Source organism: Cuculus canorus, chromosome 8 (assembly GCF_017976375.1).
Source record: "Cuculus canorus isolate bCucCan1 chromosome 8, bCucCan1.pri, whole genome shotgun sequence".
NCBI lineage: Eukaryota > Metazoa > Chordata > Aves > Cuculiformes > Cuculidae > Cuculus > Cuculus canorus.
The window spans coordinates 5,748,722-5,772,311 of NC_071408.1; the positions used below are offsets into that span (position 1 = coordinate 5,748,722).

Below are 23,590 nucleotides of genomic sequence, written 5' to 3' on the forward strand. Positions count from 1 at the left end.
AGTACCTGGAACAAGTGCCACTTTCTAAACCTTCTAGGCCTGTTCAGTTCAATACAGTTTATTGTTCCAGGAGCTCCAGCCGTTTGGGTACCAAGGGGATGCCAGGAAGAGGCAGCAGGAAAGGAAGGGGCGTGAGCCAGGCTGCTGTATGCGAGCTGCATGAAATGCGCTCCAGGAGAGCTGGGAGAGCTGGGCTGGCAGGGAAGGGCCATGCGTGGCTGAGGGGGGCCCCACGGGTGCTCGTCTTGCAGGAGGAGGGCTCCTATCCAGACAGGGTGCTCATGCCCCAGGGAGCTTCCATGTCTCCGTGAGATGCCAGCTGGGTCACCCTAAAGACAGAAATCCTCTCTGCAGACTGGAAGGAGCTGCCCGTGGATGCCGACGGGCACTTCGCTGAGAGGCCAAGCAGCACTGCCTTCACAGCCCCCACAGCTGGGTCAGGTCTCGATGAGAGTCGTTCCTGAGAGAGAAACCATAATGAAGCTCATCTCGCTTCTCTTCAACACCATCTTTCTCTTTTGACGTTTGCTCAGCATTGGAGCAAGAAAGCTGGGAGGGGATCGTAGTTGGACTATGGGATCGAGCGACTCGGTCGAGCAAACGGCTACGAAGTCGCTCGGTCCCCGGCGGGCTGTTTCTGAGGCGCTGAAGGCGCGTGCCGGCTCCAAAGACCACAGCGGAGGTTCGACACCGAGTTCAAGAGCTGCACTAACCCCCCAAGCCCTACAGGGGCGGCGCTCGCCTCTGCACCCCCCGAAGGGGAGGCCGACAACCCCTTTGATCCGCCTCCGACAGCCCCCGAGTAAGAGGTGGAACTGCTTCCGCCCCGTCCCTCAGGCAGATGGGCGCCGGGGAGGAGGGCAGCGCAGCTGTGGGGGGAGGTTGGAGCGCTGAAAGCTTTTCCTACCATGCGTGCAGGGGAACCCATTGCTTATGAAGCGATAATAAGCGAGATTCGAAAAGCTGTAAAAGAGAACGGACTGAGTGCTCCGCCGCCAAGCCGCCCGGCTGAGGTGGGGCAGCCGCCGGGCCCGCCCGCAGCGCGGCTGGAGCAGCCCCGGAGCATCGGCGGCGCCTCCAGGAGAGACGCTGGCGGCGCGCGGGGCTCCCGCTTTCCCGGGCGAGGGCGAGTCTAGTGAGGCTGTAGCCCGAGCTGGAGAAGCAGCGGAAGGGCTGCAACGATCGGCGAGTTTTAGTGCCTTGAAAGAACAGAGACCCGTCACGCTGCGGTTCGGCTCATCCCTGCGGCCGTTAAGGGCCCCTTAGGAAATGGACTTAGAGCACTGTTAATTGGACGATCGTCTGTCACAAAGCAAGGATTGTTTGTTTCACCGGGATTGATTGATGCCGAGTTTTCGGGAACGACACAAGTAATGGCTTGGGCGCCTCTGCCTCCTTGCTTTATACCGAAGGGCACTAGAATTGCTCAGCTGATTTGTCTTCAAGCAGTTGTACCCCATGCAGCAAATCGCATACGGGGAGAAGGAGGCTTTGGCCCGACTGACCAGCCCGTGCTTCCATCTATGCACGCAGAAACTGCAAAAATCAGGACCGACGTTAACCTGCAGAGTATGACACTCACGGAGCAACAGAGAATAATGTTTTACCGGTCTTACAGACGGTTATATGCTTGTTTAAAGGAATTGAAATACCTGTTTGACAATCGACAGGAACCTTATTTGATAATGCATGTACGTTCTCCTGCAAATTTACCAGGATATTTGGGTGAAGGCAATCGCCGAGCTGATGCTCTGGCAGCCCCTGTCATCATTCCAGCTACATGACAACAAACGCATAGGTCGCATGATTTTTATCACCAAGGTAGTACAGCCCTTAGGAAAATGTTTCAGTTAACTCACGAGCAAGCTCGACAAATTGTACAAATGTGCCCTGATTGTCAGCTAATCCCAAACACTGCTTTTGACGGTGTAAATTCCCGTGGATTAGGTCCACTTGTAATATGGCAAACTGATGTAACACACATCCCCGAGTCTGGACGTCTAAAATATGTACATGTGTCGACTGACACCTTTTCTACCTGCATTGTTGCTTCCGCACACACGGGAGAACGAGCAAAAGGTGTAAAAAAAAACCCCATTTATCATATGCAATTGCTATTTTGGGGGAGCCAAACCCAGTAAAAAAAACAGACAATGGACCGGGATATGTTTATAACAAAATCCTTTTTTTAGCAATGGGGTCATGTCACAGGCATCCCTCACTCAGCGACAGGGCAAGCCATAGTCGAATGAGCTCGTGGTACGTTAAAAATATGTTGTTAAAACAAAAAAGGGGGAGCATGGGATACGCCCCTCAAGAGAGACTGTTAAAAGTTATGTATGTTTTAAACTTTTTAAATCGTTGCCAAGACAATATTCCCGGGATAGAGCGACATTTTATCAAATGATAACGTGAGTAGAGCTAAAGTGATGATACGTAACTTAGAAATGAGACAATGGGAAGGTCCGTGGCCGTTAATAACGTGGGGGCGAGGGTATGCCTGTGTCTCTACAGATGGTGGACCACAATGGATGGCAGCAAGATGTGTACGATCTGCACTGCAATAATTGTGGGAATTTTGTGTTGTGCAACCATCATTCCATGGATGCCCGCACAATCCAAAACCACCTGGGTAACCCTAGCCAATGCGGCAGGGCAAGAGTCATTGTGTTTATCGGTAGCAACACTAACCAATCCATTTAGCACCTGCTTAGTAGCTTTGCTGATAGATGATGTTCTTTATTAGCTGTCATAAAAGTAGGCAGATTTTAGTAAATATTTATTATTATAGGCAAAAATGTAACGCTTATACAAAATGTTAATTCCTTACTTAGTGCGTGTAGAAATTATTTGATATGATGCAATTACATGTTTGCAAATATATATGGTTGGACTCGATGATCCAGTGGGTCTTTTCCAACGTAGTGATTCTATGAGTCTATGATTCTATATCCAAATCCAACAACATCTCCCTGCAATTACTGAGAGAGCTGTATTTTATTTGAGGAGATAGAGCATGGGCAGGTATTCCTTCTCATATTTCAGGAGGCCCATGTGCATTAGGCAAATCTACATTATTAACTCCAAATGTTTCTCTGACTTTATACCACACTTTGTTTCACCGTCATCAAATAAATGCCACATCGCAGCTTTATCTAGTCTTTTGATTAATTTATCAGATCATCCAGAAATTATACATAGAAGTATTAACACCTCAGAAGATTTAACAGAAAAGTTGCAAATATAGAATGAACGGAATACATTTGCAGGACTTTTTGTTGGATTTGGACTTCAGATTATAAAATTAGTCATGATAGGTTTTATGATTTTACTTGGGTTTTTTTTGTAGCATATTGATTTGTGTGCCTTGCTTAATCAAATTATTGCAAAGCTGGATTGATAGTGTGTTAAGATAAATATTAGTAGTTCACAAAAACAAAAAAGGGGGAGCTGTCAGAAGAGACAGTGAGCAAGAAATAGCCACGAGTGTTGTTGGGCCTCTGGAGCATTAGTGCAGAGCATTTGATACCAAGCGAGCCGCCGGCCTGAGAATAATCAGCATCAGTGGCAACACCAAGAAGGCATGAAAACCGTAACAGTGGTCACGAGGAGCTTGGAAGGAGAAGAACGTGCTGTGGAAATTTTTATGAAGAACTTGTGGGACCAGTGTTGACAGTTTTTGTAAGGCATAAATACAAGCTTGTAACAATAAACTTGGTCTTAGCTTGAAAGGAAAGCTGAGTCCGTGCATGTTAATACGCCACAGAATTCCTCTCTGAAGGCAAAAAGGAGCAGCCTGTTGATGCTGAGGGCTGGTTCGTTGAATGGCCAAGCAGCACTGCCTTCACAGCCCCCACAGCTGGGTCAGGATGATCATTTCTTTGTCACTTGGTGTGCTGATCACTGCCTGACCTCTGCACAGGTGGCAGCCCACACCAGCTCGTGCACTGAGACTTTTTCCCTCAACAAAGACTACGATGAGGGTCACTCCACTTCTCTTCAGCACCATCTTTCACTGCACGCTGTCTCTGCTCAACAGTGACATCCGTCTTTACAGCCACCGCAACTGGGTCCGAGTCACAATAAAAATCCACGGCTACTGGGACAGGCTCCAGACACAAACCCGAGGGCACTGGATCACACGCACGACACAAGGCCATCCAGAAAAGAGACGCCCTTTGATGCCAAGAGCCCATTTTCCAAATGGCCCGGTAGCACTGGCCTCCGCAGGCCCCAAAGCCGGGTCAGGGTCAGAATGGGAGTCACTGTGGAGAGCCCAAACCAACCACCAGTTGCCACGAACTGGCCCGGCAGCACTGGCCTCTGCAGCCCCCAGCACTGGCTCAGGGTCAGGGTGGCAATCTCTCCAGAGAGCCAGTCAGGAGCTTGCCAGGAGATGTCCATATCTCCACGAGATGCCAGCTGGGTCGCCCTAAAGGCAGAAATCCTCTCTGCAGACTGGAAGGAGCTGCCTGTGGATGCCAACGGGCACTTCACTGAAAGGCCAAGCAGCACTGCCTTCACAGCCCCCACAGCTGGATCAGGTCTCGATGGGAGTCGTTCCTGAGAGAGAAACCATAATGAAGCTCATCTCGCTTCTCTTCAACACCATCTTTCTCTGCATGGTGTCTCTGCTCAAAAGCGACCTCCGTCTTTACAGCCACCGCAGCTGGCTCCAAGTCAGCATACAAATCCATGACTGTTGGGACACTTACGTGACAAAAGCTCATGCTGAAGACTGAAAGGAGAAGCTCTGATGCCCGCTTTCTGGATGTCCCAGTAGCACTGGCCTTCACAGCCCCCACAGCTGAGTCATGGTCAGGATGGGAGTCATCCCAGAGAGCCTGAAGCAACTGACCATTGAAACGGAGAGCACGGCCACCGAATGGCCCAGCAGCATTGTCCTTTGCAGCTCATCACAGATGGATCCGATTCTGCATGGGAGGCGGTATAAAGGGCTCATAACCGACCTAGCAAATCTGGGCACAGAAATCTGGAGATGGCCCCAGGTTTCCTGAGCGGTGCCTGGCATTTCACCTCCTGTGCTGTTGGGTGAAGGCCAGGAGATTCTGGTGACAGTACTGGAAGTACAACTGTTGTCACGGTCAAGATGGGACAGGTGCCATTCCTGCCAGCACCTGTGTAAGCCCTGCCTCTACTTGCAGCCACACGTGCCACTAGCCCTAGGAAGCCCTGTCTCTGTTCCAGATGCAAGGTCACATCATGCAACTGCATTTTGCCCTGGTGGCTGGCCGTTGTCATGATGCCATAACGTGTGTGTTTACCCAGAGCAACCCAGATGGACAGGTGCGGTGCTCACAGACACACAAATGTCACCAGCAGCTTCATCCTGCTCCCCTGTCTGGCTGGACAGGGGGAAAGACCATCAGCGGTGGCCATGGCGTGTTGGACTGACAACCCTTGCGGTGCAGGCATGTATGTGATTCTCTGATGGGACAGCTGGACAGTAACCAGGTGGTCAGAGGAGAAAGACAGCCTTTTGAGGAACCTCAGGGAGACGTGTTGGTGCCGTCCTCAGCTTTATTCCCCTATGATGCTCAGAGATTTCATCCCTCTGAAGGTCCTTTCGTCCAACCCTTCCTGCTCAGGTGGGGCTGCCTAGGCCCTATTGCTCAGTACTGTGTCTAGACTTCTTTTGGGTATCTCCAAGGATGGAAACTCCATCTCTGGAGAACCTGTGCCAGTGCTCAGTTACCCTCACAGCAATGAAGTGTTTCCTGTGTTCAGAGGGAATCACCTGTCTTTCAGTTTGTTCCTATTGCTTCATGTCCTGTCACTGTCTCTCTCCTCTTTTTGCCCTTCCTTCTGGTATTTATATATGTTAATGAGAATCCCCTTTTGCCTTGTTCTCTCCAGTCTGAACAGTCCCAGCTCTCTCAGTGTTTTCTCATAGGAGAGATACTCTAGTCCCTTCATCATTTTCATGATCCTTCATTGGACTCTCAACAGCACCTCTATCTCTCTCTCTTGTATTGGGAAACCCAGAACTGGACACAGTACTCAGGTGTGACCTCACCTGAGCAGAGGGGAAGGATCAGAGAAGGGCAACAGAGCTGGTGAAGGGGCTGGAGAACAAGCCTGATGAGGAGTGGCTGAGAGAACTGGGGTTGTTTAGCCTGGAGAAGAGGAGGCTGAGGAGAAACCTTATCACTGTCTACAACTTCCTTAAAGGAGGTTGTAATGAAGTGGGTGTTGGTCTCTTCTTGCAAGTAAAAAGCGCTAGGATGAGAGAGAATGGTCTGAAGTTATGCCAGGAGAGGTTGAGATTAAACATCAGGGAAAATCTCTTCACCGAAAGGGTTCTCAGGCGCTGCAAGAGGTTGCCCAGGGATGTGGTCAATTTAAAAGACGGGTAGATGAGTTGCTCAGTGATCTGGTTTAGTAGAGGACAGATACGGTTGGACTCAATGATCTCAAAGGCCTTTTCTAATGAACTATGATCACCTCCCTTGACCTGCTGCCAATACCCCCCTAACACAGCCCAGGATACCATTAGCCCTCTTTGTTGCAAGGGCACATTGCTGGCTTATGGTTAACCAGGACCTTCAAGGGCTTTTCTGCAGAGCTGCTTTTCACATTGGTGGCACCCAGCATGTATTGGTCCATGTGATTGGTCTTTCTCAGGGGAAAGACTTTGCACTCCTCCTTGCTGAATATCAAAAGGTTTCCATCAGCCCATTTCTCCAGCCTCTGAATGGCAGCACAACCCTCTGCTGTACCAGCTGCTCCTCCCAGTTTTGCATCATCAGGCAGCTTCCTGAGGATACCCTCTGCTTCATCATCTGTATCGTCAATGAAGAGGTTGAACAGGATTGGAATGCGTATTGACCCTTGGCCTACACCACCAGTTACTGGTCTTCAAACAGATTTTATACCACTGATGACCACTCTCTTGAGAACAGCTGTTCAGCCAGTTTTCAGTCTGTCTCACAGTCTGCTTAACCAGTCCATACATCAGCTTTGCTGTAAGGATCTTAGTGGAGACTGTATCAAAAGCCTGACAGAAGTCATGGTAGACAACACACTGCTCTTCCCTCGTGTACCAAGCCAGCAGCTTCATCATAGAGGGTTATCAGCTTGTTTAAGCATGACTGCTAGTGGGATGTGTCATGCGGGGAGGTTGGAACTGTATGATCTTTAAGGTCCCTTTCAACCCAAAGCATTCTATGATCTGAGGACTCCCCCTTCGTGAATCTATGCCACAATAAAGTAATGTACCCTTTTGCTAAAAGCAGTCTCACCCTTGCCCAATACCCTGTTAGTGCTAATGCCACTCTGCCTCTAAGGTCTTTCAATGAAATTCCCTTGACTGTCATCTGTTCAGGATACTTACTGGGAAGAACTTGTCCATCTCTCTGCTGTCCTGAGAGCATGGAGGGGTTTCACAAAAGCACCTCAAGCCATCTGTGCACCTGCACTTACTGAGAGCTGTCTGGCCAGCCAAAAGCCAGAGGCACTGCATTCAGCGCCTTCTTCACCAAAGCAGTCTGTGCTAGGAGCTTGGCTTACAGGACTTGCAGAACTAGAACAGTGTTGGCCAAGTGTGCTTCCACACTGAGGTTGCAGCCAGCAACACACAGAACCGAATGGGACACATGAAACACCAGCATCCATTTTTTCTGTCTGTATTCACAGGGGAGAGGTCAGTATTTCATCTTGAGAGCTATCTTGGCTGCTTAAGCTCCAAGAAGCCTCACCAGTTCTGCAAGGCTTTGGTCCCACTTGCCCAGGGCTGTATCTAGAACTAGCCAGTGCCAGACCTTGATTATGGCAAAGCCAGCATGTCTCAGGGTGTGTCTGCCAACAAGGAGGCGGAGAAATGGCTGATGTGTGCCCTCACTACAGATCAAGAGCGAATGAGTTGCCCCAGCTGCTGTCACCAGGGGAGGGGTTTCCCATCGTGTTCTCTTTCCTAAAAATCAAGGCTTGTCTTATCTCACATGGAGCTGGAGAGCAATGGAGCATTGAGTGTCTGAAGTCTTTAGCTTTTAACTATGCAGAGCTAAACCAATGCTCTGGAAAGACTGAAAATCATCACAGAACAAGACTAACGGTCCCTGCTCCAGGCTTTGTGGCATGCTTACGCAAGTTTGTTTTCAGCAGGTTAATTCAGTCCCAGAGGCACAGGCCAAAGGATCTTTCCTGGCTGCCATCCCGCCACATCCTCTTCCCCGGCTCCCACCAACCTCCTGCCTCAGCCCCGCTGCTCCTCCTTGCTCTCCAGGCATCCCAGACCTGCAGTAAAGCCCCACCAGGTTTTCTTGGAACATGGCTGTTCCAACACCACCAGGTTAGGGGAAGAAGTACTCTCACCCTGGGCAAGGAACGGCACTCCCTGGGCAGCCCTGGCGACAGCATGCTGCAGGGGCAGTGTCCTCCACCAGCATGCAATGAAAGGGACACAGGCCAGGCAAGAGATTAGCTGCAAAACGGGAAACAAAGGATTCCTGGGTGCCCAGTTTCATGCTGTGGATGTCCCACATAGGGCAGCTCGGCAGTCATGGGCTCACTACACATTGTTGCTCTGCCTCAGACAGGCTCCTCAGCAGCTGCCTTTCATCAGCAATTCCCCCTTCTTGCAGAAGAGGCTGGTTCTCCCTTAACCACATCTTGCAGACCCAAAATCCCCCATCCAAGAGCAAAACCACTCCAAGTGAGGAATAACAGACACCGCTCTGACCTTCTGCAATCCAGCCATCAGGCTCTGGGTTAAGCCCAAGGCTCAGCGAGGTGTCCTACCTTACACAAGGCCACAAGCTCCAGAGGGGCTGAAGGTATTCATGTCCTGTCCCCACCCAAGCCAGGCAGAAAGACTGCTAAAGACTTAAGTTGCCTTCTTTATATGATCACATACCAGCATCACCTACCAGGCCCCTGCTGGAGGGTGTGACAGCAGACCCGACCCTGTAGTGGGAAGGAGTGTTGGACACGGAAGGGGATTCTGTTGAGGGACTGAGACCTGGAGATGCAGATTTACGGGAGGTATTATACATCATTCTCCCAACTCCCAGGGACATTGTGTAGCACCTGCAAGCCAAAACGAGGCTACTCAGACCTGAAAAGCAACAGCGGGAGACGACAAACCCAGTCCAGTCACAAAATCCATGCCATACGCAAGCTGTCACCTCCTCCACCACAGCCCATCCCTTCCCCAGGACGGAGATCACTGCGATACTAAAGCAGCTATCGAATGCTTCTCCATCCTTACTGCCTTTGAGATGAAGATCCTGACATCATCATCTTCCAGGAGCCTCTTCCCAGCCCCCCTCCCAGCAACACCAAGCCTGGCAAATACCTTATGGCAAGTAATTTTACGTTATTCTGCATTTACACAAAAATAGAACAATTCTATATTTATAGAGGTTTATAGCCGATTCCGTGATGGAGGAGTTACTGAGCAAGGCCAGGAGCTGTGGGCGGTCCAGGCTCCCGAGCAGCTGGCTGCTACTCATTCGGCATTTCCGACATACAAAATTAAAGGCATTCGTCTCCGTCTGGTTTCTTAAATAGATAAGGGGAGTGAAGGGACAGTATGTACAGAGGGGCAGTGGCAGGGCCCGAGTGCCCTCCACTCCCAGCCCCACGCCTGCTGCCCGGGGTCAGTGAGGCCGGCTGCTGGACTCTGAGGGCTGCCGCTGGCGGGGAGGGGTGTAGCCATTCAGGTAGCCGTTGCTCTGGCGTTTGCTGAGTCCTCCGTTAAGAATATCCTGGATGTGCTGCACTATCAGGTTGATGGCCACTGTGAGCAAAAGGAAGGGAAAGACATGGAGGACAGACTGCATTAGGATCACCGCAAACAAACTAGAGCCAAGCCAGAAATGATGACCCAGCTGCCTGCCCTGCTCCTATCACCTCCTATGACACCGTGGGGAGCTGCAGCTCTGCAGGGAGCCACTGTCCTGTGGGGACTTCATTCCTCTGACCCCACTGAACCCACCAACTGGTCAGACTGACTCCACCCAAGTGGAGACCTGGCTGTCCCAGCTGCAGCTTTGGCCTTGGAGAAGCACATTTCCCCTTGTGTGGGATGCACCAGGAGTTTACCTGGAGGCACTATACATAGATTGGCTCCCAAGCTTGATCAGAGGAGTACGAACTCCCAGTCACTAATGCTCCAGGTGGGAGCAAATGGGAGAGGCTGATCTCAGTGGTTGTGATAACAGCACTCTCTCAGGTAGTAGTGGGCCAAGACATCTTCATGGCAGGACCTGCTACCTCCTACCTAACTCTACCACAACAGGACCAACTCAAAGCCTGCTGCCAGGACATAACAGGGCCCGAGTCCACTCACCTTCATTATCTGCTCCTCTAGGGATGATCACATCAGCATACTTCTTGGTCTGTGAGGAGAGAGAGCACTGTTACTGGGGAAGTGAACAGACAGCAGGCTGGGGCACTGTCCCTCCCTCCTGGGGTGGATCCTTCCCTTGCCAAACCCAAGCATGCTGGAAGGTATATGATTGCTGATAATACAGTTTGGATGCTCTTATTTGTCTTCTGCTCTATATTGAGGGCCACAGTTTGCACCTTGACTCCATTTTCATGAGGTCATACAGAATCCAGTAAACCACAGCAAGAGGCACCCTAACAAAACCTGAACTTAAAAAGCCCTCAAGACTCCAGGAGCTGATGCTTTTGGGTATCAAGCACCCTCTGAATCCAGCCAGACTTGATTCAAGAGCAAAAGCTGGCATGCCTGGGATATATGAAGAATTTTCTACCAGCATCACTTGCAAAAAAGGTCTAATTCGGGACAACAATCCTGACCTATTTTTACCTGCAGGTGCTAGCCTGTTTCCTCCCGTCTGTGTCAGTTTTTTTACAGCTGATCAGCTTCCTGACAGCCAAGCTCTACCAAGTAAACAAACCAGCCTGCTGAGCTGTGGGTGCCTCTGACAGCTCCAGGTGCTTCCAGACACATCAAAAATCACCAGGAGATGCTGGAGCACTTCCATGCTGGACCGCTGGGCTGACAGCCAGTTTAGGAATCAAGTAAGAGCAACAATAGCTGTATAAATGGTCCCTATCTTCCCTTGCCCTGACCAGCACTGGGTCTCCATTTTCACCAGTGCTTGCAGGGAGGGAGAAAGGCGAGGCAGCCTAACCTGAGCTGTGGAGCACAATATGCTCCTGTTTGAGGAGCTGGAAAGAGTATGAGGCATTTTTGGCAGACTTCCGTAGGTGTCACTCCCCTTACTTACTGGCAAACAGAACTCCTCAAAGGCTGGCTTGACAAAGGTGATGTACTGAGATAAGATCTGCTCGAGGTCCCTGCCTCGCTCACTGATGTCTCGTAGCACTGCGGGGAAGATGAAAGGCATAGTCAGGAGCTGAGAGATGAATCGCTGTCCTCCTTCCCTTCAGTACCTGCGTATTCCACCAGAGGTCTCATTTCCTGGAAGCTGCTGCCCACGTGTCTCAGCACACTCCAGCAAAGCTGCACACTCCAGCAAAGCTACACGCTTTTAACCTGCTTGCAAGCTTTCCCGGGAGCCAAGGGCTGGCTGACCTGACCGAGGGCTTTTCTTGGCCTGCCTCCCTCCCTCCTCAGCTCTGCAAGCACATCCCAGCTGTATCCAGTGCCACCCCAGTCCTGACTGTTCCCAGCCTCAGCCCTTGCATCCTTCCTGTCACTCTGCCCTCCCCTTGGCCTAAGGCTGGGGCATTCTCCCAGACATCCCAGTGCAGAGGTGCGCAAAGGACAGAAGAGCAGTGTGGATCGCCCATACACACGTTAAGGCATAGTTCAACTCAGATCTGCTGAGGTGAGGAGAGTGCAAGTCGTTCACCTGCCCGGCTCTGTCAGGCGCTTTCTGCTGTCCGCTGCTGAGCAGGGTGGGAAGGCGAAGCAGGCTCCCACAACCAGAGGATGAGGGAGTATTTGGAGGAGATCAACTCAGGAGGAAGCCAGGAGAGCATGCTGACCTCCTGCTCTTTCAGCCATTTGGGCCTTACACCCTGTTTGCACGAGATATTTGGGCCACTGCCATCTGCAGCCTGAAGCCACTTCAGCGTTGACAAATGCCCCAGTTCAGCAGGAATTTAATCCACGAGTAAGAGCCAGAAGAGCCCTGTGGCTGAGCATACGGCTCTTGGCTCATCCCAAGGGGCTGGCTGGCTTCCCCCCGCATGCTAGTGCCTGGCACTGGGTTCAGAATGAGCCTTCGCCACGTGCCATGGCACTGCCAGCCTGTGTGAGCTACTCAGCAGCCATCGCCTGTGCGTTTGCAGGGCCAGGACAGTGCTGGGGCTGTGCTCCCCGTGCTGGTTTGGCACTGTCCCCATGGCTTTGTTTGCCCTCAGCCAGCAGCTTTGCAGCATGCCCTTTCACAGCCCTGCACACGAAGGTGATGTGGGGAAGAGAGCGCTGGCAGCAAGATGTGTGCCAACTCCCTGCCCGCTCTAGGCACGGCTCAACCCAGCTGAGGCTGCTCTATCCAGCTCCTCGCCTTCTCCAAAGAGCGGGAGCAAACCCCAGCTCAAACAATACAGAAAAACAAGCAAGGAAAATAAAACAGAGAGACTTTGTTTTCCAGGTCCCACACCCTGTTTGTTGGCTGCGCTGGGGCAGGGAAGGAGCACAGCGAGGGTGTTTTTGCAGCAAACACAGCCAGAGTCTGGGAGGCCTGCAAGCTGCATGGGGTGAGTGCCCAGGCTGCAGCAGCTGGTCCTGACACTGCAAAACTCTCCTGCCCACTCTCAGGGCAGACCACAGCAGGGCAGTCACCCCCTCACATGGCAGCAGGAGTCAAGCAAGGGGTGGCAGCAATCCAGGCTAAGACCTCGCACCCTATCTGGGGGTATCGGTCTCTACTTGCGGGTCAGGCCAACGTCTCAAGGACGGATCAGCACCCATCCAGAGTCAGCAGACAGGCATCGCTCAAATCAGACCCAAAACATGCATGTGACACCTGATTTGGTCTTTGTTTTACAGAAGCTGCCAAAGGACGGGGGCAGTGAGGGACCTCAGCCAGAATTGGCTTTGCATGGATCAGGCTATTTGAGGCACTTGACAGACCTTGCCCCTTGCACTCTGGTAGCACCGTTTTTCTTGGGAGAGGTGCTGAGATGAGGACAGTGCGAATTACACGTACTGAACCCTAGCGCTATTAATTAACTGAGCTGCCGGCTGTGTTTCCAGGAACATCACCTCATCTACCACTGCTGCCCAGCCAAAAAGGCCATTGCGGCAACTCTTCAGGACTTCTGGGAGAGCAAGATGACTCAGAGCCATGTCGCAATGCAAGACTTCTTGCTGCAAGTTGTCTCCAGCTAAGTTCCAGGGATATGATAGACCTTCAGCACCTCACATAAAGGCTGTCCTTTCCCAGAAATGCCAGGGGAACGCAGAGGAAGCAGACTTGCTGCTGCAGTGCTCCTGCTGACAGCAGGCCAGGAGACTGCCAGCTCCCTATCAGGAGGCTGATGAGTTGCCCTGATTAGGAGAAACCAGCGTAGCTGCCCCTTTGCAAGGCTTAAGTGATGGATGGCAAGTGGGAGAAACACCCCAAGAACAGCTCAGGACCCTATCAGTACAGCACAGCAGCAGCACAACTGGGTTTAGTTCTGCATTGTGGTCAGCAGCTGGATGCTCTGGGTTCTTAGTCAATGGGGTCTCAACCAGTTCTCCAGCTCTGAGCTCAGGGTTATGTACCAAGTCCAAACTGACAGAAACACACACTCCAGCATATGACTGGGATGCTCACACAGACACGTGGCACTGCAAATGCACAAGGTAACAACTTGTCTTCATAGAATAATAGAATCACTATGTTGGAAAAGACCTTTGAGATCATCGAGTCCAACCATACCTGTCCACTACTAAACCAGATCCCTGAGCACTTCATCTACCTATATTTTAAATGCCTTTAGGAATGGGGACTCAACCACCTACCTGGGCACCCTGTTCCCATGCTTTATAACCCTTTCGGTGGAGAAATTTTTCCTAATGTCCAATCTGAACCTGCCCTGGCACAACTTAAGGCCATTCCCTCTTGTCCTATCGCCTGTCACTTGGGAAAAGAGACCAACACCCACCTCTCTACAACCTCCTTTCAAGTAGTTGTAGACAGTGGTAAGGTCTCCCCTCAGCCTCCTTTGCTCCAGGCTAAACAGCCCCAGGTCCCTCAGCCGCTCCTCATAAGACTTGTTCTCCAGCCCCTTCACCAGCTCCATTGCCCTCTCTGGACGTACTCCAGGACCCCAATGTTTGTCTTATAGTGAGGGGCCCAAAAGTGAACACAGCATTTGAGGTGTGCATTCAGATAGCTGATAGGGGGCACTGCCCAAAATGTGTGCTACCCTGTGGCTGGTTGCAAACCCAAGTTCCTGCACAGCACTGTCTGCTGAAGGGATAAGGCTCACACTGAGGGATCTCGCAAACGCGCATCTGTGACCTGCTGATACATCTCCCTGCAATGACTGTGCTGACACCTCCCTGGATGAGTCACGCCAGAACAGTGGGCAGGGTCAAGAAGGATGTGTAGAAAGGAGCTTTTAATCAGCACTGATGACATCCCAACAGCAGAGGAAGCTGTGTATCTGTCTGACAGCAGGAGGGCAGGCAAGACCAGTTCTGTCGCAGAGCGGAACAGTCCCGTGCACACAAGCAGTCCCACGCTGACGCACTGAGACGCACTCCTTCGTCACCACACAGAGGTCTGGATGGGACCTCTCCTCTAAGTCATCTTCTGCATCCCCAGACACCCTGGAGAGGCTGTCAGAGCCAGACTGGGGTAGGGACAACTCAGGCACAAATGAATTCTGCCCCAAGAGTCCCTAAAGGCTGCCTTAGCCACCGAGGAGACTACAAGTGCTACATCAGTGACACCACTCCTAAAAGCCGCCTTGAAATGAATGGTATCTCAAACTATGCAGACCCTGCAGAGCTGGAGTCTCTCCTGTTGGCAACCCCCAGGCAAGCCAGCTGGGCAGCGGCAGTCCTAGAGAGCGATATTCTGGTTTCTAGGGCTCGTTGCCCCCAAAGCCATCACCCCAGTGACAAGTACCACAGCGAGGTTTTACGCTAAGCTAGCTGTGTTCATACAAGATGTACAACTAGATTCTCTATCTGCATCACCCACAAAGGACACCCTCACACCCAAATGCCATCCTCAGAGCACATCCACAACCCAGATCCAGAGCAGATCTATCAGGCATTGCCTTCTGACTGGACTGCCAAGATCTGCCTTGCCCACTGCACCCTTCTCTGCTGGTATGTGCTGACCAGCAGTAGCTGCCATTCAGCTGAAGGCACAGGGCTGGTGCCACAGGGCCACGCGAGGACATGGCACACTTGGAAGTCACACGGCCACATGCATCGAAGGAGGAATCCTAGACAAGTCAGCAAAAATCTCACGGAATCCTAAGAGATGTGGAACAAGGTGATCTCCACTGTCATAAGCTGCCTTGTGTTACATCCTGCACTGCGAGGAAAAGCTCCCTGGTTCTTCGCTCGCGGCAATGCAGCTTTGTGCCTATTCCAGTTCTGCGCTGGTCAGCATCCCCTGCCTCTGTGACAAGCTGCCCGGATCAGTTAGGTGACATTGCTGTCCCTGCAACGCAAGGCATGTTCAGGTCTCACCTCTGCGGGACAGCCGAGTGTCTGCGTCCGTGTCCACAAAGAGTTTCATGCGGAAGAGATCCCGCACCTCCTGGCTGTAGAAGGCCAGGATGCCTTCGAAGAGCACCACGTCGGCAGGGTAGACAGTCACCGTCTCCTCTTTCCTAGCAGAGGGAAGGAGAGTCAAAACATGCTGGTGGAGAAAAACAAGCCAAGAGAGGTGGGAGGAAGCAGCAGTGCTCCTAGGCACTGCTCCAACTCTGGGATATCGCTGCAGCACCAGAGGGGAGACTGAGGAGACTGCCCCACCGCAGGAAAGGAAAATCCAAGGTATACATACGCTTCCTAGGAGAACAAACGGCAAAGCAAGAAGCAGACTAGTCCTTCTTCCCCAACCCCGGGCAGCTGCTGCTTGCAAGTGTTAGGTGTCAAGCTGTAAAAGCCCAGAAAGTCTGTGCATGGGGCTTGACCCACAGGAACCTGCAAGGGTCAGCTCTGCTCCCCTGCCACTGCAGTGCTTTTGGGGGGAATGGAGTGCAGTCACGCCATCCACAGCCAACACAGGCATGCAAAAACAAGCTTACACACAAAGGCGAGAGATACAGGAGCAAGAACTGTCATCCCTCCTCCTTCCGTGGCAATGCCAGGCTCTTTGAGCCTGGAATACATGTTAAAGCTGCAAACACAGGGTTTATGGGAAGACAAGTGTGGATAGGGAAGAAAAAGAGGGGCCATGATCCCCTCCACTGATGTCTGGATGTTGCTGGATGCTGCTGCACAGCTGTGCAGTTTTCCAGACCCTCAAACTGTTCCCGTATCTGCTCTGGATCCTCAAACCAAGCAGGATGGATAGAAACTTTCGGTCGGCACATTAGGTGCCTAAGGGTGGGTGCAAGCAGAGGGCCAGGCTAGCAGGGCTGCGTGCTGCGCCGCAGGGCATTAGCAGAGGCACAGCAAGGCAGGAGCGGCTTTTAGACCTGGAGTGGGAGACAAAGTCATAGACAGGAATCTGGACCGTCTTCCCTTCTGTGATCTCTTTGAGTGTTTTCACGATCAGCTCGTTGTCAAAGGCATCTGAGGAGAGAGGAAATGTTACCCGAGGCAGCTTTGCAACCTCTCCCACCCACCAGATGCTATGCTTAGCCTAGCCAGAGCCACTGGCACCCCGCACCGGGGACAGACACACAGACTTGGGAGGAAAGCCCTGCACATCCCAGAGCAAGGCCCAGCTCTCCCATAGTCCCCGGGGCTTCACTGCTTTGCACCAGCCCGGGATCTGACCTGCAGAGATCAATACCATCCTTGTATGGTGGCACTGACAGCCCAGGCTTGGGAAAGCATCTCCTCCAGGGCTCCAGCCCTCAGAGAGACTGAAGCAGTGTTTCAGCCTCGAGCTGCCAGACAGACAGGGTTCTGTTTGCTTGGTGCTGGCTGCCTCCAGCCATTGTCCACGTGGGGACGAAAGGACAGCAGCTCTGAAATTTCCCCACCAAGCCTGGAGACAGTTCAGATTGCCCCTGGTGTAGCAACAGGGCATAGCCCCCTCGGCGGAGGGGTTTGCAGAGCAGCTGCACAAGAGGGTTCTGTCCTTGAAGAGGGGACACGGGGCTGCAGGCTCCAGGGGGCTGTGCCAGGCCACATCTCCCTGGTCTCCTCCCAGCTGCACCAGAAAGGTTTTCAAACTGGGTGATGTTTTTGCAAGGAGGAGTGTCTTAGGGAGTCTGAGGGTTCACAAGCTGCCCTTTCTCATTCCAAACACTCCACCCCAGAGGCAGCTTCCTTCCCCAGAGAGACAGAGGTTGTACTGCAGGGGACGTAGGTGGCCCCCAGCCACCCTGCCAGGGATTCACCCGGCTCCAGAACAGCTTAACTAAGTCACCCACTTCTGCCCCATGCAGACACAGAGCCCCAGTGTTCATGCAAGGCTTTTTGGCCAGTGGAATGGAGGGTCCCGCTTCAGCCCCTGTCCCCCACTGCACGACAGAGTACCGGTGCTGTTCTCCATTCACCTGGGTGATCAAAATTGAACTGGCCTTTGAGTGCTTTGGATTTCTGCTCTGAGGTAAGGACCCGGTAGAAGCTGTCTTGACTCACGATCACCACCTGCTTCTGGCGGTAGTCCACCTCGTTCTGGCCCAGCAGCTGGACGATCTTGGAGCATACCGAGGACTGGGGAAGGAACAGCAAAGGAGGCAAAGTCAGTGGCAAGCAGAGTCTGAGCCGCACCAGGGGGATATCCCTGGGTAACAGCCATTCCTGGGTGTATAGGGCACTGCCTGCTGGACCTTCAGCCAAGAGCCCGTGCTCCCCTCAAAGGCACAGCCCAAAGCCACTGAGGGAAAAGCATTCCAGGGACATCACCATTGGGCCTTTCAGTGCAAAAGCAGTGTTCCCTGCCTCCATCATCCCCATAGCCTGCCCACAGCTCCTATTCTGGGCACAAACAGCAGCAGGAAACCAGTTGGCTGCTGCCTGGGTTCAGCTGCAGCTCCAGGGCCTCCACAGCCAGCTCCAGCCTGCCCAGCAGCTCCCCAGAGAGCAGAGCCGTGCCTGGCACCAGGGCTGAGCCTCCTCCCTGGGCGGCAGCCTCAGTGCCTCGGTTCTCCCAGCCCTGGTTCAGCCCAGAAACTCTACCACTGCATGGGCGGTGGGGAGAGGGTCCTCCAAGGGGGGACAGCCAGGTTGCTTTCATATCCTAAACAAACCCCAGGATGAAAAGGCAGCAGGAAGTGAGCCCCGGCATTTTATCAGAGATCTCTGCCACAGCTGCTAGGGCTGGGAGGAGCAGCTGTGAGCATATCCTGGTGCCTCCTGGCACAGCCAGGCTAAGGGCACTGCAGAGCCACGTGGCTCTGGCTGCCGGTACGAGTTCCCCACGAGCGCTGCTGGCACACAGAGCAGCACCTCGCACACCGCGCAGAGCAGGCTGGGTGCTGGTAGCCGGCATTGACTCTCTGCCGTCACTGCAGCAGGCACTGGCTGCACGGCCAAGCCACACACCAGACCCCGCCATCACGACACGAATCAGAGCACAGCTTGGGGGGCAAACCCCAAGGCCTGCTTCGGCCCCTTCTCCTTAGTCATACGAGTCCTTGGCCGCTGCACAACACAGCGGTGTTGACTGCATCACTAACTGGCAGCCGGCACACCTGCCCCGGCCAGTGAAAGCCAAGGTCAGGCCAATGGGGGACTGCTCTGCTGCCAGCAGGAGCCCTGCACGACAACCCTACTCCTGCCCCACAGCATCCACTGTTTGGGGAGAAGTTGGTGCTGCTGGTGCCAAACTGAGCTGCTTCGCCTCCTGCGAATCACGTTTGCTGCAGATGCCCAGCTGAGCTGCTCCTGGGCCCAGTTACCAAAAGGCACTGGGCGCTCTGCTTTGCAAAGAGAGGTTTGCTTGTCCCAGCCTGCCTCCCTCAGCCTGCCCATGGCTCTTTCCATACTTCCACCTTCCTGCTGGCTCAACCATCCGCTCCATACCTGGCTGGCAACATCCAGGTGCAGAGGTGAAGACAGCAGCGGTGAGAAGGAACAGGGAGGAGAAGGCACGCCTGGCAGGAGGTCACCCCAGTAGGCAGAGGGCAAGGCTGTTTGCTTGAGACGCTGGAAGACTTGACGGCATTCCTGTCCCCAGAGACCATCTCCTCCCCTCCAGGCCAGGCTGACCTGACTTGGCTGTGACCACTGCGCTGTGAGTCAGCCCCAGTGTGGCTGAAGAGCCTCCGCACACAGCACTGCTGCAGAATGAACCGGCTCGGGCTGCCCAACAGCAGTCCTTGTGGCCCTGGGGACAAGTCTGGGGTTTGGATTGAGGATGGGGTCTCCCCGAGCATGCCACCGTGTTCTCCCACCTCCCGTGGCTGGCAAGTCGTGCTTCCTGAGCCATGTTGGCAGCCCTGCCTTGCAGCAAGCTGCTACCCAGAACAAAGCACTGCAAGTCAGTGCCAGTCACTCGCCCTTCGGCACACACAGACACAAAGCTGGAGCCCATTCTCTGTCTCCCCTGTTTTCCCACTCCCCACATCCTTCTCCAGCCTGCGTCAGCCCGACTGCTTATCCAGCTGCATCCCATAGGTTTTGCAAAAACAGGGCATGCACAGCACCTCTCCACTTTTCCTCCCTTGCTCTCTCCCCGGGACAGCGCTGCCTTTCTGTGCTGCCCACACTGCCAGAAGACACAGCGCAGCAGGGTTCAGCCTTGGCTACAGATGCCAAGGACACCAAACTTCCCAGGCCCTCTGCAATTAGGAATAAACCACTTTAGAGCTCAGCCACCCGGGCAGATCCCCAGCCTGTGGATCAGGAGGCTCCGTAAGAATCTGCAACAGAACCTGCTTTCCCCAGCCCAGATGACTTTGAATCAGTGAAAGCAACACGCCAGCTGCACTCGCATTCTCCCCCCATGGACCTCAGCACACGGTTGGAAAATAAAACCACTTCAGGGCATCATACAGTACTGGCCAATTTTTCTTCTGCCTTATGCACACAAATCCATGGTCTCCAGATCCTGGAAAGTGGGGAAAAAGTCCCCATCAGCTCTGAAAAACCACCTTCCTCTTCCATGCGCTACAACTCAAGGCGTCTGATGGTGACAAAAATACAAAGAGAAAGTAGCCCTTGGCAGGTGGAGACAAGAAAAGAAGTCCTGGTTTACACATACGCCCTCCTGCAGGGGCCCAGGACAACGACTGGAGGGTATCCTGGACGCTTTTATCATCCAGTGCTCTGAGATGGCAACTGCCTCTTGCAGAAGCACTCAGACAGAAGCTGTGGACCCTTCCCTTTCCCCTGGTGTGCTCCAGAGAGCTATCAGAAGTGGTGGAGAAAGGATGTCTTGTCCTTAAGACAGAGCTCACGTTCGGCATACCGTGTTGCCTGGGTGAGCAGGGATGTCACCTCCAGGCTCTGGGAAGGGGCATACATGTCACCTTGGTCCTGCAGGAGGCAGCTGTGGGCCCAGGCACCGCTCGCCCACGATACCTGTATAACTGCAGTGGAACATAAGGACAACAGGGGACATGGCACACTCATCCAACCTAAGGCTGGCATTCAGCTTGCCTTAGTGAGGCAGCAAACCTCAGCGAGGACTCATGCAGCTTTCTCTCTGGGGCTGGTAAGAAATAACGCCCACCTCAGGTCTAAGTGAAGAAATTTTTTCCTTTCCCCACAATCCCTTGTGATGGAAACAAGAAAGGTTCATGAGGGGCATTCCCTGATGCCAGTCTGAACACCTCCTACAGCTGGACAGGCAGATTTTCCCCTTAGTTGATAAGCACCCTATGGTAAAGAGGAAGAAAAACTAGAAATGCAGAGGTTACAAATTCCCCTGCACAGTGGGAACAGAAACTCCCAGCCTCAGGAAGCGCCCATCCTAATGAATGACGCATGTCCCCTGCTTAAACCCCTCTCCCAAATGAGCACTGCATACATCCCTGCCACTAATGTTAATCAGAAGTGGGAAAATCCACTAATAACTGGAATTGATAATGGTTAGGCTCTGGGAAGGTCTGCAGATGCCCAGGAAGACCAAAGCATGACTGCTAAGTACTATGCTGGGCTGCAGCTGGCCTGGATGTACGGCAACCCAGGGAACGTGTGGTGCTGACACATGCAGTCAGCACCTACATGGAGGGACAACCTGGGCTCCGATTCCTTGCCTCGCCAACTCCTAACTGCCGGGCTCCTACCAGCAAATGCTTCTCCCAAGGGTGAAGACAATTGTTTCTCCCTTGAGAAGTCCAGGACTGCAGATGCAAGTAGACGATGACATGATCATAGAATCCCTGAATCGTTTGATTGAAAAAAAACTTTGAGATCATCGAGTTCAACTGTACCTGCCCACCACCAGTATCTGAAGGGGACCTACAAGAAAGCTGGGAAGGGACTTTTTACAAAGGCATGGAGTGATAGGATGAGGGGCAATGGGTATAAACTGGAGAGGGGCAGATTTAGACCAGACATAAGGAGGAATTTCTTCACCCTGAGTGTGGTGAGGCACTGGCACAGGTTGCCCAGGGAAGCTGTGGCTGTCCCATCCCTGGAGGTGTTCAAGGACAGGTTGGATGGGGCTTTGAGCACCCTGAGCCAGTGGGAGGTGTCCCTGCCCATGGAAGGGGGGCTGGAACTGGATGATCTTTAAGGGCCCTTCCAACCCAAACTATGATATGAGTCCTAAACCACATCCCTGAGCACCTTGTCTACCCAGCTTTTAAACGATGCTACAGATGAATCCCAATACAGAAATTCTGAGATGTGAGCCTCACCCCTAGCTCTGCCCTGCATAACACATCCCATCTGCAGGAAGATGAGAGGCACAACCGAGCTCCTCATGTCCACTCAGCCCCTTCTTTAGATCTACATTGTCCATGCACACCTTGCCAGGACCCAAAGCGAATGTCGATGACAATTCAGACGCAGCTCACTCCTGGCAACAGGATGATTTCTCAAGAAAAAGCCTTTCCCTCCTCCAGAACGGGTTTAAAACCAAATATAGACAGGACACAGCAGCCTCTGAGCCTCCATGGTTCGCCACCTAAAACGGATGCAGGACTTTCCAAGCCTGCAAGCAGGGAACCCCAGCCTCTCTGCCATCGTTCATGACTTTCCACACGCTGCAGAGAGCTCCAGGTTCAAGCAAAGCGACTAAGACTCACTGATCTGCATCTCCCCCAGGCTTTGTGGTTGAGCTGCTCCGTGGAAAAGCCATGCAGACCAACCCACAGCAGACACGCGGCTGAGAGCGAGGCCTCTGCACATGGCAGCGCAAGAAGGGAGCTCAGCGAGATGTTATTACTGCACAGAAACAGCTGTGGCTCCCCTCGCAGGATTCCTCCTCCAAACCAAGCATACAAATAACCAGTATTTAAGGAAGAAGTACAGCTTTATTCTGCCGGGAGCGGAAGATGCAGAAGGCATGTGGGGAAGAACTTCTGCATATTTTCCCAAAAGAAGAGAGGTGGAGGACAGGAGAAGAAACTTGGGTTATAGAAGCCCTACCCCTGACATTTCTTTGAAAGAAATTATTTATATTTCATATTTAATTCGTATTTATTCATGGCCTATAGCCAGCTGCTCAGCTATTTTTCAGGAGTTGACGAATTCCTCATACTATTATGCAGATTAACCCACAATCCCTGCAGGTGGCTCTGATCAGCCAGTGAATTACGACTTCAGATGGGTATTAGAGAGAAAGCTGATGGACAGTGCTACGGTTAACCACCATGTGAAGGTACCAGGCGGGACCTAGCTGATGCTTTCAGCCCTGGACTGGCTGGAGCAGACAGGGCAGTACGGGCACTTCTGCCTCTGGCTAGCAGGTCTGTCCTGGGCTACAAGGAATCCACAAGCCTTGGGCATACGGATATGCTGACCCCAGGGCAATCCATCCATCCCCAGGGAGCAAGGCACTGCAGAGGAATATCTACAGCAAGGTGCTCGCTAGGGTCCCACCAGTACAGCAGCAGGGAAGACCTCCCCTCCTCCCAAGGACTCTAGACTAGATGCCTAGCAAAAGTGACTGATGCCAGATACAGTGACTCCGGCTCCGAAGAAATGCTGAAACTGCCAGTCCCCTTGGAAGCAGGAAAAGGGAGAAGGGCTGTGCCAGAAGCCAGACCTAGCAGGAGAGGCACATGCTGAGCTCCAGTGTGGAAGGAGGAGAAGGACAGACTCCTGCCACCTCTGCAGGCTGCTCGCCTTGAGCCAAGATGCTGCTCACCAGGACAGTCCTCCAGAGCAGAGCAATGCCCTTGGCCCACAACGAATGCTTCAGCCAGGAGCAAAACCAGATTGCAGCAGTCGCATTCTACCTCCCATCAAGGAGAAAAGCCCAGAGATTACATCTACAGGCACCAGTGCCACAACCTCCTCCCTGTAGGATCTGGATGTGAACAGGCGTGGAAGGGTGTGTTGGCAACTTTGCATCCACAAGAGCCTGGCTAGGGTGTTCTCATCACATGCTTGTAGATAAAATAGTCCCCAGTTTTGGGATCTGGCAGGATTTTCTCT

General features: G+C 52.8%; 1 protein-coding gene across 1 annotated transcript in view; it reads right to left on the reverse strand.

Annotated features, from left to right (window-relative positions):
* Window positions 1-686: 686 nt before the first annotated feature.
* UCK2 (uridine-cytidine kinase 2) overlaps window positions 687-23,590 on the reverse strand; it is a 28,603-nt gene continuing 5,699 nt past the window's right edge. Inside the window, exons 2-7 of the mRNA XM_054072871.1 lie at window positions 17,593-17,752; window positions 16,561-16,657; window positions 15,605-15,747; window positions 11,223-11,320; window positions 10,313-10,361; window positions 687-9,760 (exon numbers count right to left, since the gene is read on the reverse strand). Of these exons, the coding sequence (XP_053928846.1) occupies window positions 9,621-9,760; window positions 10,313-10,361; window positions 11,223-11,320; window positions 15,605-15,747; window positions 16,561-16,657; window positions 17,593-17,752 (687 nt within the window). The 3' untranslated portion in view covers window positions 687-9,620. The remainder of the gene's footprint in view (window positions 9,761-10,312; window positions 10,362-11,222; window positions 11,321-15,604; window positions 15,748-16,560; window positions 16,658-17,592; window positions 17,753-23,590) is intronic.